A 14274-nucleotide genomic window follows, 5' to 3' on the forward strand; every position below is an offset into this window, starting at 1 on the left:
ATACTTTTTTAACAAGGTCGGGGTTCTTTCTTGTGTCGTGCAAAAAGGACAAGGGGACACAAATCTCACATGAAATGTTTTTAATTAGGGCAAACCTTTACAGATGAAAGTGCTGACAAAATAAAATACGTATCAGTCAAAATGGGTCAAAGGTCACAAATGCTTTAACTTTCTCATTCACTCAGGGACTTTAATTAACGCCAGTTCACCTGTCCTCATCATTCCCGGAAAAGAAGAGAATGGAGGTAGGACCGGATAAACATTTGCTTCATCCAACTCCTTTTTGAACAACATATATATATATATATATATATTATTTTTTTTTATTATGATATTCTAAATAAACACGCATTCATTCATTCAATACCACATAAAGAAAGAATTACTGACAATAAGCCAGGGTTACAAAAGAAACACATCACCTAAAATGGCCAAACCCCAGGACATACAGTTACAATGCTATACAGCTGCCGAAAACCCTGAACCTACTTCAGTTTTGTTAGGATACTTGCATTCCACGCACCATTCCATTAATATGTTTCAAAAAAATCATTATTTTCTGGAGGGTAAAATGTCAATATTTTCAATATTGTCAATATTTCTGTGGAGATATTGTCATAAAAGCACATGGAAACCCTGTCTGTCCTGTTTTAATGGTGAATTAAAGTCCCATGCCAATCTTGGAAAACATAATCAATATTCCAGGTGGTGGTGCTGCAGCAACTATTTTAACCCAATTCATTGACAACTTATAATAAGAAATAATTTTACATGATGCAACTTTCCCCAGGAAACAACTGCAAATTCCATCAATTTGTTTTGCGTCAAAAATGTTTGACTGTCAACAGAAACTATACATTCTTAAATAAATAAAGGCTTAAATAGGCTTTGTGTGTGTGTAGTTTAAAAATGTGCTTGAAATTAGATTCAGTGTCAGTATTCTGTTGTTAGATTTAAATCTTCTTTGAACATCAAAGAATATAACAGTCTCTTGTTTTTATTTTTGCATCTGTCACATAGTTCACTTGTCCGTTGTCCACACTGGGAAACATCCACTAATGTCAAAACACGAGCGATGCTTCGTTTTCAGACTGACGTCCGCGTGGATGTAACCCAAATTCTGTGATCTTATAATCCAACTGTTCAGCTTGCTGAAAAAATGGAAGGGTGGAAGGTGACGTCAGCGCGGAGACACTTTTTGATTGGCTTATTCACACGGGTGGCATGTGTTGACGGACAAATAGTGGCGCAGCCCTCGGTGCGGTGCTTTATTAAAAAAACACACCCATTATTTGCCCTCTTTGAGGTTTCTTTTGTGAGGGGAGGCAGAGCGGTGTGTGGAGATTAGACAATAAGACCCTCTCTCTCGCTGTCTATTGTGTGCAGATGCCTTTTTGGTCTTTAATTTAAACATCATTTGACAAAAAAAGAGGGACAATAATCTCATGCTCTATTGGTTTAATCTACATATATACAGCAGATATGCTATGTTATATTTTCCTCACTTATTTAGACTTGAAAATGTGCAGTTTATTCTTAGTTTGTTAAAAAATAAAACCGGCAAATCTGTGTCAGAAAGAAAAACCTGGACAATTCATGTTCAGGTTTACATGAGCAAATCACTTCCCCGCAGACACAGCTTTGTAAGTTTTAATGCTGGAAACATTTTTTTATTTAATGCCAGATGCACGGCTGCAGCATCAGGAGGAGCTGCCTTTGTTTCAGACACACAGCTTGTGTGTGTGTGTGTGTATCTCTAAACCGTTGACCTTACAAATGAGCATGCTGCATCATTGTGAGAATTGGTGTTTCTGGGCGGTGCAAAGTGGAGTAGAGCGCATCAGAGTGCAGGATGTGTGAGCACAGCAGCGCACAGAGAGGCAGACACATTCACTGCTGGAGGGATCAAATCTGCACCATCTGACACTCAAGGATTTACGGGTTTAGTCAAAATTGCTTTTCCCCACTGTGGAGATTAAGCACCGTAGGATGTTTTCCACTCAGGCCGTAGAATAGCTGCTGCTGCTGCTGCCGCTGCTACTGTTGCTGTGTTTTCTTCCCTCTCTTATCAGCTCCAGTGATGGAGAAGGGAACGACTGAGGAAGGTAACGTGCTTCAAGCCCCGGTGGGTAGAAGATTCTGAGTGACAGGAGAGGAGGTGCGTCCTCTGGGGAATGTAAACCATGCAGGTGGACGCTGCTCTTGTGCTCGCCTGTGTCTGGCTCATGGGGGCGACGGGGACGGTGGCCCGAACAAGGGGTCACAAGCTCGAGACCTACAAACAAACGAGGTAATTGCAAAGAAGTCGTTATTAGCGTATGACAGGTGAACACTCTCGAGAGCCCTTAGACATCCTGTCTTTGCAAAATCTTAATTATTTTACATGTTAAAGCTCTTTTTTTCTGATTTTCTAATAAACGTTTTCCTAGACTTCCACATCTTTTAAAAGTGAATACTGCTTAGTATGATTCTGTTGTCTCAACAGGATGCAGAATATAAAACTTTCATTATTCTGTTACAGATGTTTTTTTTTTTACAGCTTACACAATGTTGATCTGTGTTTCCTGTGTCACCTGTGTTGCTCCCTCCCCCCCCCCAAAAACGGGACTTATTCAGACAGCAGATTGGAGAGCAGAGAGGGAGACCTAAATCCCCACATCTATTTATGTACTACTGGTGAATACTGTGTTCTTTTTTTCCCCCCACACACACAACTGCTGCGGGGCCAGCTCGAGGCTGTTTTTTTGCAAAGGCAACAGTTGTCATCAATGTCATTGTGGCATTTTTAGACCATTATTCAGGCTAATTGCTGCCTTGTTAATGCATCCCCGGGATTAACTGATTTAAATGGAAGTGAAATGTGAGGGAATCATTAAAGTCCACTTCTTTTGCGTTGAACACCAGAGGTGAATTAGACGGGATTGCATTAGATTAAATGCCTCTGGCATTGCTGCTTAAGTATTTAAACGGGCAATCTAATGCACGGTAATGATTCTTCTGACACACCAAAGCACTTTGTGCGCCTGATCTTTTTTATAGGAATTCTGATATCTCTTAAGCATACGCCGAGTATTAATATACGCAGCAAATCAGTTAAAAAAAATAAGTATAATTTGAAATAGAATAATGCCGTGGTTAAATGTCATGTTTGATTCAACTCACAGTCCATCACCACAAAGTACTCAATGCACCATCACACCAGACAATGAAGCGTCCACCTGTAAAATTAAAATCCCCTCGCCCTGAGATGTCATTTCTCATGGTGTAACTGCTGTTATTCATAGATCAGAGACCGTGTCCAGCCGCACCAGTCTGCTCACTATTAAGATTCTCGCTCATGTGTTAACATGTGGATGACATACCTGCAGCTGCTTGTACGTCAAGGGAAACATGCGAGGACGCATGAGTCTGCTCGCACTGAGGGGGGATCGTGTGTCCAATTACTCGTCATCTTAAGTCATCTCATCTCACCCCTAATGTGATTAATATGATGACTGAAGATAAGAGGATCATCCGTGGGAAATCTGCAAAAGACAATTCAGTACAAGTGGCTGAAGGCTGTGGTTTCTGAAATTCCATTGTCAACTTCTTACCAAAAACCCGCGCTCTTCCCTCCCCAAGTTGTTAAAAATCCTCACACATCACTCGTCTCCGTGCTGACACACACAGCCTGTGAATACAAATCAAGTGCAAATCTCTGATTCCTCTTCCAGCAGGAGGGGGAATCTCATGTACTTAAAAGTGAGACTCATCTCCTCGCTGTTGCCTCCACATCACTCCACTCCTCCTCCGCTCGCTGCTGCTGCCTTGAGTGTGAAATTGCAGAAGTGGCTGGATGTTGTCAGTGTGGGCTGCGGGAGTTTGCACTATATTTAAATGATTTTTTTCAATCACTGCCTTCGGGAGCGAGAGTGGAGCTGCGGTGGATTTGTGTGAGACTGCACAGTCCCACACAAGAATAAACATCTGAAGGAAAGGAATCGTTTTTTCGAAATTGCTGCTTTTGTATTTATCTCCTTGGATTTTTCGATAACACATAAATATCAACAAGCATACAAATCTGGGTCTGACTTGTTACACATTTGTACCATAAGAAGAATGCTGAATATCGTCGCCACAAAACAAGAAACTAAACCAAAATAATTAATATGAGGAAGAGGAGGATAAAAAGAGAGCAAATGATCTTATTGTGAATAAATGACTGACTTTGCTCGGCCTATTTACACCTCTGTATTTTAACAATGGCCGATAATGGTGTCATTATTTGAGAGCTCAATATTTTCTAAAGGTGGTTCTTTGAGAAGCACTGAACTACATAAATCACAAAAAGCTAACTCGGTCTGCTATTCTCCTCTCACTGTTATGTTGTTGAAATATATTGTTTTTCAACATTAACTACAGCGTTACAGTGTAATTTAATTAATTATAATCTTCAGCATGGCTACAGCTAAGTCCAGACGAAGAGAATAATATGAAACACATTTGAAAGCTACTGCTCATTGCGCTAGCCTAGCTTAGCAGAGAAGCTCCAAGTAGCCATCAATTTTGACTCATGTGGAGACAATTTTCTCTTTAATTGCATCTTAAAATGTGCTTAAGTACGGTCCACCTGTTATGTCGGCCTATATTTTGAGCCTGTATCAAGGTTAAACACTTTTTCTCTCAACTTTTGTGGCAAACGTTAGGCCAGACGCAGCCATGTAACTAGCTTAGCTTAGCAAACTAGCTCTATATACCCATCAATTTTGACTCATATGGAGACAATTTTCTCTTGAATTGCATCTTAAAATGTGCTTGAGTACGGTCCACCTGTTATGTCGGCCTATATTTTGAGCCTGTATCAAGGTTAAACCCTTTTTCTCTCAACTTTTGTGGCAAACGTTAGGCCAGACACAGCCATGTAACTCGCCTAGCTTAGCAAACTAGTCTAAGTATCCATCAATTTTGACTCATATGGAGACAATTTTATCTTGAATTGCATCTTAAAATGCGCTTAAGTGCGGTCCACCTGTTATGTCGGCCTATATTGTGAGCCTGTATCAAGGTTAAACACTGTTTCTCTCAACTTTTGTGGCAAACGTTAGGCCAGACGCAGCCGCTGCAGCGATACAGACACAAAGCAGCAGAAACACACATCAGGCCACCCAGAGCAGAACAGTGTGCAGACAAGCAGTCTGCTGTGTGGTGTCGTCAGGCAGAGTGGGGATTGGAGAGGCCTTTCTGCCAAGAGGATTAGGAACCAGCTGCTGGATGGTTGCAGATGAGTAGCACTCATCACAGCACTACAGCGAGCATCCAGAGAAACCTGCCTCTCTCTCACTGTTTGATTTTGTTCTTTTTTTTTCCTCTTTCTGTTTTTGGATCAGTCCCTTTATCTTGCCCTCTTTCCCACTTCCTCCCGGGTATTGACTGAATGCTTGTCTGTGGCTGTCACAGGGATTTGGCCTTGTCCGTCACATCAGGCTCCACATGTGCGGCTTTTGGCTTCGGCTTCGTCTCCTGCTGCTTGTGGACTGACAGTGGTGCTAGAAAAGACACGAACGTGTGCAGAGGCACGTCTTAAAAAGAGCAGAATGCATGCGATGAGGAAAAGCTATGTTGTCCTTTGTGGAGAAAAAATGGTATAAATCATGAATCATGATTTTTTTCTTCAAAACAACTGACTATGAATCGTGATTTATTTCAAAATAGCAACTGAAATTTCTTTTTTAAGCACAGTGGATTGCATCACATGAAAAGAAAATGGGAAAAGGACATAACTGCATTGAAGAGGTTACCTGAAGTGAAATAACTGATAACTGTATGCAATGTCATATATGAGTTATTTATTTATTTATGTTGTTTGTTTCTATTTTAATTACTAGATCGAGGAGAGAGACCAAAGTGGAGGGTGGAGGTCACAAATCCGGAAGGTACATTTTAATACACTTATACACATCGGTGCATAGTGTGTAGGATTTAGCAATATCTGTTGATGATTTTAAATTCAAATGGATAATTTAACTGAGATCCTACACACATACCCCGATTAAAGGCGACATTAATCAGCTTGTTTAACATGCACACGAAGGCTCATTCTGAACACTTGCTGATGATTTTGTTGTTGTTTTTGAATCCCACAGCCCTATTTACAAAAGAAGTCCAGACATGACGAAATCCCTGATGACAAAATCTGAGCAGCTCCTGAGAATAGATGACCACGATTTCACAATGAGGCCTGCATTTGGAGGTGAGAGAAATCAGTTTTCTTTCATTAACTCGCAGTAAACTGTGACATGCTGGTCAAATCAGTGGGATAAGATCTATAAGCCTTAAGCTCCCGGAGACACTTAATGACTCCAGCCAGACAAGCTGTGCTGGAGTTTCCAATCGCAGCTCATTGTATTGAAATCACAGGAGTGTTAATACATCACTGCACATATGTATATTAGAAGGATTTGAACTGCAGGATTATGCAGCGATAAAGACACACACGCTTTTGTTTTCAAGATCATGACGCAAAATATACTGTATTTATAATAGTTTTGGCCATCTTTAACCCTTTCCATTAAAATACTAGTGACTTTTTTTGCTTTTGTTACATTTTTCAAAGGAAATCAAGGCCCCTGAAGGTACCATATATGGCTCCTTGCCTGTATAAGTATAAGAAAATACAAGAAAAACATTATTTTACAACATTATAGAACGTTTTAGAACAGTGTTTCCTAATCCTGGTTCTTGGGGACCCCTGTACTGCACGTTTTAGATAATAAGTTGATGATTTCCATCATTTGTCTTTCAGATTTTATCGTAGGAAGGTACCAAATATAGTTATTTACACAGTAAAGGGTTAAGAACTGTATTTTAATCTAGACATTTTTGCACCAAGTGGACGAAATACAGAATCTGTTTTCTGCGTTTCAACTATCAAGTTCATCTGAGCTGGAAGTGGGAAAGAGAGAGAGAGCAGGATTTCATCCACCGCCGCATGAAAAGTAGAGACATAGACTCAGTTTCTGCGATTCGTACAACTTCTAAGTTAATGCATTAATATGACATCATTTTCCTCAGGTCCGCCAATTCCTGTTGGAGTAGATGTTCAGGTAGAAAGTCTGGACACCATCTCAGAAGTGGATATGGTGAGTATTTCCTCCGTAGGTCATAAAACAACACAAAAACACTCTCATACAGGATTATTGTACTTCACGACTGTACTTTTGCCAAAGTAGGATTTTTGGTCACGCAGCATCGTTGTATTGCTGTTCTTGGTTCCTTCCTGCAGGACTTTACCATGACGCTGTACCTGCGTCACTACTGGAAGGACGAGCGGCTGTCGTTCCCGAGCACCAACAACCAGAGCATGACCTTTGACAGTCGGCTGGTGAAGAAGATCTGGGTCCCTGACATGTTCTTCGTCCATTCAAAGCGCTCTTTCATTCACGACACCACCACGGACAACGTCATGCTGAGGGTGTATCCCGACGGCAACGTCCTCTACAGTCTTAGGTAAACACATGACCACACAACCAAGATCTAGTCATTTATTAACAAAAAAAACCCAACTCAAAACAGGCCACATGAAATGATCACATAGCAGAACCTCTGGGGAGCCAAAGGTCGCCACTGATTTGCCGTGCGTCAGTTTCACAGTAGGCGAAAGGTCCGTGGAACAATATTTAATAAGCATAATCAGTGTTGCATACAAATGTGAAGGCTAATCAGAGGAGAATTCCTGCCACTTGCCACCCTGACGTGTGCCAGTTTACCGCGGGGAGCTTTTAAACATCCATTTAATCAGGGAAGACATTTATATTCACAACTTCGGCATGACATTAGATCACCGCAGGGAAGTATTGACAGAAAGTAAACGGCATCGCTTTACTTCTCCTCATTTGTTTTACTCAAGTGTTTCCATACAGTTGTGGATTTATCCTCGCAGAAGTTAACTTGACGCGCTGATTTCCCTGCAGAGTCACCGTCACTGCGATGTGCAATATGGACCTGAGCCGCTTCCCGCTGGACACCCAAACCTGCTCGCTGGAGATTGAGAGCTGTGAGTACATTTTATTATTTAGAAATATTGTGTTGCAGCCGTTTCGGCCAGACGGTCCCATTTTCTCGTCCACTCATCCATCCATGACAGCTGTTAAGTGCTTTGAGTAACTGCTAAGTCGATTATTTTCATAAATGTTTAATCTGTCGATTGCTTCCACGATTAATCGTTTGGTCCATAGAGAATCAGAAAGCGTTAAATGTTGGAAATGATGACGTTCTCGAATGTCTTGTTTCGTCCGCAAACCAAAAATGATTCAGTTCTTCAATGATTTCTTTGTTCTATGGAGCAAAGAAACCAGAATATATCCACATTTAAGATGAGAAATTATTATGCTGTTTGTGACCCCTCTGCTCTAGACTCTATAAAGCAACACGTGCATATTGTTATCCTGTTCCTAGACTGACACTAATGCAAAGAATATACAATCTATCGTGCTATGGTTAGGGCCAAAGTATGCGTCTTAAAATCCTCAAACACATCATACCGTGGGAGAACATTCTTCAAAGAATAAAAATCTCAAATTTTAATCTACCTTTCCTCTCAACTTCACTCACGGTGAGCCTCTAAAAAAAGCCTTCAGAGACATATTGTGCCGTGAACATGGCCATCTCGGGGATTGCTACCAGTAGCGTTGTTATATTTGATCTTTGTTTTCCGCCCACACACACACACACACACGCAGCGTTGTTCAAACTCAATCTCACCCTGAATTGGTTTGTTACAGACTTATTTTTTACTTTTTCCCACCAGACGCGTACACTGACGACGACCTGATGTTGTACTGGAAGAAAGGAAACGAATCCCTGAACACCGACGACAGGATATCGCTGTCCCAGTTCCTCATCCAGAAATTTCACACAACCACAAAGCTGGCTTTCTACAGCAGCACAGGTACTGCGTCCACAACGCCACCACTTGTTGTCAAAGTATAGCATTGTATGTTGTCAAAAACTATAAAATAAAACTTCATTGTATAGTATGTTGTCAAAAACTATAAAATAAAAGGTCATAGTATAGTATGTTGTCAAAAACTATAAAATAAAACTTCATAGTATAGTATATTGTCAAAAACTATAAAATAAAACTTCATAGTATAGTATATTGTCAAAAACTATAAAGTAAAAGGTCATAGTATAGTATGTTGTCAAAAACTCTAAAATAAAACTTCATTGTATAGTATGTTGTCAAAAACTATAAAATAAAGGTCATAGTATAGTATGTTGTCAAAAACTATAAATAAAACTTCATAGTATGTTGTCAAAACTATAAAATAAAAGGTATATAGTATGTTGTCAAAAACTATAAAATAAAACTTCATAGTATAGTATATTGTCAAAAACTCTCAAGTAAAAGGTCATAGTATAGTATGTTGTCAAAAACTCTAAAATAAAACTTCATAGTATAGTATATTGTCAAAAACTCTCAAATAAAAGGTCATAGTATAGTATGTTGTCAAAAACTATCAAATAAAACTTCATAGTATAGTATATTGTCAAAAACTATCAAATAAAACTTCATAGTATAGTATATTGTCAAAAACTATAAAGTAAAAGGTCATAGTATAGTATGTTGTCAAAAACTCTAAAATAAAACTTCATAGTATAGTATAGTATGTTGTCAAAAACTATAAAGTAAAAGGTCATAGTATAGTATGTTGTCAAAAACTCTAAAATAAAAGGTCATAGTATAGTATACTGTCAAAAACCAGTTCCTCAAGACTGTGCTCATATTTAATCCTTAAAGTGAAACAAAACAAATCAAACTATTGTCATAACATTATTGGCCTCGGCTGCCAACTCCAAACCACATGTCACTCATGTCACAGGATTGTGCGTCTCCTGCGCCAAAATAGCTTGGTGTGTGACAGTGCTATTTCCTCCCCATACAGGCTGGTACAACCGTTTGTACATCCACTTCACCCTGCGGCGGCACATCTTCTTTTTCCTGCTGCAGACCTACTTCCCCGCCACTCTGATGGTCATGCTGTCCTGGGTGTCCTTCTGGATTGATCGCAGAGCCGTCCCAGCCAGGGTGCCGCTGGGTGAGCTGAGATTGTGGAAACCTGACGATACTATAGGACGATTGTATTGATTGTTTGTATAATAGTGTGAGCTCAATGTAAAAGGCAGGGAAGTGCAGCCGAGCAGTACGATTCGTTCTACATGTCCTTTGTTCATTTCATCAGACCTCTTTTTAAGACGAGGCTGCACCAATGTCCTAAAACACTGACTAAGATTATATTAACATGCATTATTGTTGACAAAAAAAAAAGTTTGCATGGAGTAAAAACTCTTTACTTTCGTCAACAAAATGTGGAGACAGATATCCAGCTGTTACGCCTTCTAAATATTCAGAATGAGTTCATGTGCAGCTTGATTTTCGTTGTTTTCCTTCTGCCAGAGCCACGGCTTTTGAATTGTGTTCAAAATAGAACAAATACACTCAAGTCAGTTGTAAATGTGTCTCTCAAATTATTTCTAAAAAGCAACTAAGATACCTTGAGTTCTTGTTTAAAAGTTAACTTTTATAAATCTCATCATTCACCTGTCCGTCCTCATCATTCACCTGTCAGTCCTCTTTATTCACCTGTCTGTCCTCTTCATTTACCCGTCTGTCCTCTTCATTCATCTGTCTGTCCTCATCATTCACCTGTCTGAACCTCTTTATTCACCTGTCTGTCCTCTTCATTCACCTGTCCGTCCTTCAATCACCTGTCTGTCCTCTTCATTCACCTGTCCATCCTCTTCATTCACCTGTCTAACCTCTTCATTCACCTGTCTGTCCTCTTCATTCCCCTGTCCATACTCATCATTCACCTGTCTAACCTCATCATTCACCTGTCCGTCCTCATCATTCACCCATCTGTCCTCGTCATTCACCCGTCTGTCCTCTTCATTCACATGTCTGTCCTCTTCATTCTGTCTCCTCATTTCACCTGTCTTTCCTAATCATTCACCTGTCTAACCTCTTCATTCCCCTGTCCATACTCATCATTCACCTGTCTAACCTCTTCATTCACCTGTCTGTTCTAATCATTCACCTGTCTGTTCTAATCATTCACTTGTCCTCTTTATTCACCTGTGTGTCCTCACCATTCACCTGTCTGTCCTCATAATTCACCCGTCTGTCCTCTTTATTCACCTTTCTGTCCTCACCATTCACCCGTCTGTCCTCTTTATTCACCTGTGTGTCCTCACCATTCACCTGTCTGTCCTCACCATTCTATGCCAAAGTTCCTGGTTACATTTAAAACATAGTAAAGTACAGTACTTACGTAGAAAAACCATACTTACAAAACATATATACAGTTTTAAAAACCTACTCAATTACAGTAATGCGAGTAAATATAACTTGTTACTTTGCACCTCTGTATATAACAGTGTAATATTTTCTCTGGTGGTTCTTAGTAGAAACCTTTGAGAGCCATGCACTGTCCTAGTTTAATTCTGAAAACGCTGGTGTCCTTTTATACAACTGTCTTTGTTATTTAACACCCCGCCCTTCAGGCATCACCACAGTGCTGACCATGTCCACCATCATCACTGGGGTCAACGCCTCCATGCCGCGGGTCTCCTACATCAAGGCAGTGGACATTTACCTCTGGGTCAGTTTTGTCTTTGTCTTCCTGTCGGTGATAGAGTACGCGGCGGTCAACTATCTCTCCACGGTACAGGAGAGGAAAGAGAGGAAGCTGAGAGAGAGAGTAAGTAATGCTGTGTTTCCAAAATAAGTTGATTTCCATTTCAGTTTAGACGACATTACATAAGAGGGAAACAGTGGCTGGCCTTTGTTAAATATAAATAATCCGCTGCTAAACGTCCTGAATATTCCTACATTATGTCATTTTGGGGTCTGCTAATGATGCTTTGATGTTTTTGCATCAATAATTAAAGAAAAAATATACATTTCAATACTCTGATTTAAAATTTATGTGACATGGTTTGCTGTTGTGACAGAAAATTATTACATTCTACACTTTCTAATTATAAGTGAGAATGAGTACAGGGCCAGTATAGGTTTTTATGAGAGTTAAGTCAAAGGCATATTACAAGAAAAAAGTAAATTTTATGAGAATAAAGTCATAATATTTTAAAAAAGGCATAATATTACGATAAATAAGTCAATTTATGAGAATACAATCCCATATTATGAGAATAAAGTCATAACATTAAAAGAAGAGAAAAGGGTCACTTTGACGTGAATATAGTCGTAATATTATGGGAACAAAGTCGTCATTTTACAAGAATAAAGTTTCTTTTTTATCATCTATCATATCATCTAATGAATTATTATTAAATAGCAGCAGCACACACACGTAACCAGTGTTATCCTCACAGTCGAAAAGAGACCGTGTTGGAACGGAGAAAATCATTAGAGCTCTATCTAAATCGCACAACACAAACAAGGCTGACCTGATTTTGTAATTAAATAGCTTAGCCGTTCAAATATTTCTAACTGTTAGAAACATGATGAAATTATTATTATTGTAGAGCATCATTTTTTTAAATTGGACTCCCTTAGAGCTGCTTACAGGGCTATTACACTGCTATTCTTCCTCTGCCAAATGCTGCAACATATGGAGCCAAATTGCCCATGCACCCCGAGGAGCATCTCATCTGCACAAACATCCTTCAAGAAATGTGTCAACCCGAAATCTTCTAAAAGCCCGCGAGCAAACACACAAACCGATGTATTTATGTTTAAGTTCACGTTGTATCTCGACTGAAAAAGCAGCTTCCACCAAATGATACAAACTGTTGTGTGTTCTTGTTACGACCTCTTCAGTTGCCATGTACGTGTGGCATCAGCAACCCAGACGACATGATGATCGACCCCCAGATCACTGGCTACGGGACGATGGACGTCAACACCACGGGGAATTATGGGATGCCCGAGAACGGCGGCCGCCAGGAGCGAATCTTGGCCCAGGTGGCGCTGAACGACCCGCAGATCACAGGCCAGGTGAAGCCGCCCAGAGGCTACGTGAATATTTGGATAGACACCCACGCCATAGACAAGTACTCGCGGGTGGTCTTTCCCGGTGCTTACATCCTCTTCAACATCATCTACTGGTCCATCTACTCGTAACACGGGATATCTGCGGGAGTCGGGTACGACGGGGACTCCAGGAACTCATTTTGTTCAAGTGCGAGCGTATTTTTTCCGCGTTCGTCAGACGCTGAAATTGCTCATAAGAAACTGTGGAGACCACGGACAGACTGGTGATCACCGCCTTCTCGACTCAAACCTGAAGTCATAGTTCTGTCCGTCCGTCAAGTCTGTGTGGTTTTATGTTTTAACTGTCGTGTTGTTGACGGGGACGCTTCGATGTTGCGAAAAAAAGGGGACCGCGAACAATTCAGTGACAACGAAACTGAAAATGGATTTCTGCTGATGTTGTTTCTTTTTGCATTATATGAACAAGATGTGACAATCAATCTAAAAAAAACAAACAATATTGAACGGGATAGTGTAAAAGTTTGGATGCATTCTATTGACGAGATGGATGGAAACCTCCAAAGTGCGCAAGTTAATGAGCGAAAAAACATCGAAATGAACCATCTTATCGATGTTCACCTGGACTCTCGGTCGTTACTGTTGTGTTTCAATATCTCCTGTAAAATGACAAGATGTTTTTATAAAACAATTACATTCTTATGTTTTGTTTCTTTTAAAGAAATGTGTGGCTATACCTTTACAAAACAAAAAAAATCAGATAAGCTTAATTCTTCTTTTGCATCGCGTGAGTATGATTCAGTACATGTTACAATATATTTGTAAACTTTATATCAATTTTGATGTTGACCTCATAACAGCAACACATTTAGTGTGATTTAGAGTCCAGATGGGACAAAAGCAGGAACTATTTCAGTCTGTTGTAGTCACGTAAAATACAATCAAAACAATCACAAAATACTTCTTAAGTGTCCCCGTCTCTTTTCTTTTTTATACAGCTGAAGCTTGTTCCCTGTTGTCGTGAGGCTTTAAAGGTTCGCCGTGACCTGCTCGTTGCTCGTTTTTTGTCGTCTTTTACAGGGTTTTACTGGATGAAGACATTTTTGATGGCTCATAAAAATGTATTAACCAAAAAAATAGGCATATACATTCAATTGAATTCTTTCGAGATGTTATTATGTGAGAAAAGCTCAATAAATGTTTTTGTTTTCTAAAAATGTACTTTTGCTTTTTTGACCTATTCAAACACATAAGAAAGTTTGTCAGAAGAAGAACTTTGTGAG

The 14274-nt window shown here is 39.8% G+C and overlaps 2 protein-coding genes across 3 annotated transcripts in view; one reads left to right on the top strand and one right to left on the bottom strand.

Moving 5' to 3' along the window:
• The first annotated feature begins 2175 nt into the window (after positions 1 to 2175).
• Positions 2176 to 14208, top strand: LOC122783016 (gamma-aminobutyric acid receptor subunit rho-1-like). Its single transcript, XM_044047647.1, has 10 exons — positions 2176 to 2290; positions 5865 to 5912; positions 6123 to 6229; positions 7051 to 7118; positions 7262 to 7485; positions 7950 to 8032; positions 8786 to 8926; positions 9924 to 10076; positions 11542 to 11738; positions 12821 to 14208. The coding sequence occupies exons 1-10, from the start codon at positions 2184 to 2186 to the stop codon at positions 13121 to 13123; spliced, it is 1431 nt and encodes a 476-aa protein (XP_043903582.1). The 5' UTR covers positions 2176 to 2183; the 3' UTR covers positions 13124 to 14208.
• LOC122783018 (peptidase M20 domain-containing protein 2-like) overlaps positions 2213 to 14274 on the bottom strand; it is a 44586-nt gene continuing 32524 nt past the window's right edge. For both annotated transcript variants that reach the window (XM_044047649.1, XM_044047650.1), the window contains exons 10-11: positions 3363 to 3524; positions 2213 to 2275 (exon numbers count right to left, since the gene is read on the bottom strand). In XM_044047649.1, the coding sequence (XP_043903584.1) occupies positions 3458 to 3524 (67 nt within the window). In that variant the 3' untranslated portion in view covers positions 2213 to 2275; positions 3363 to 3457. The remainder of the gene's footprint in view (positions 2276 to 3362; positions 3525 to 14274) is intronic.

The sequence above is a fragment of the Solea senegalensis genome, linkage group LG16 (assembly GCF_019176455.1).
Source record: "Solea senegalensis isolate Sse05_10M linkage group LG16, IFAPA_SoseM_1, whole genome shotgun sequence".
NCBI classification, from domain to species: domain Eukaryota; kingdom Metazoa; phylum Chordata; class Actinopteri; order Pleuronectiformes; family Soleidae; genus Solea; species Solea senegalensis.

Excerpts from the sequence above, each read along its gene's own strand:
- LOC122783016 (XM_044047647.1), top strand. The coding sequence starts at position 2,184 with ATGCAGGTGGACGCTGCTCTTGTGCTCGCCTGTGTCTGGCTCATGGGG. Across the intron at positions 2,291-5,864 it reads GAGACCTACAAACAAACGAG|ATCGAGGAGAGAGACCAAAG; the intron begins GTAATTGCAAAG and ends TTTAATTACTAG. Across the intron at positions 8,033-8,785 it reads CTCGCTGGAGATTGAGAGCT|ACGCGTACACTGACGACGAC; the intron begins GTGAGTACATTT and ends TTTTCCCACCAG.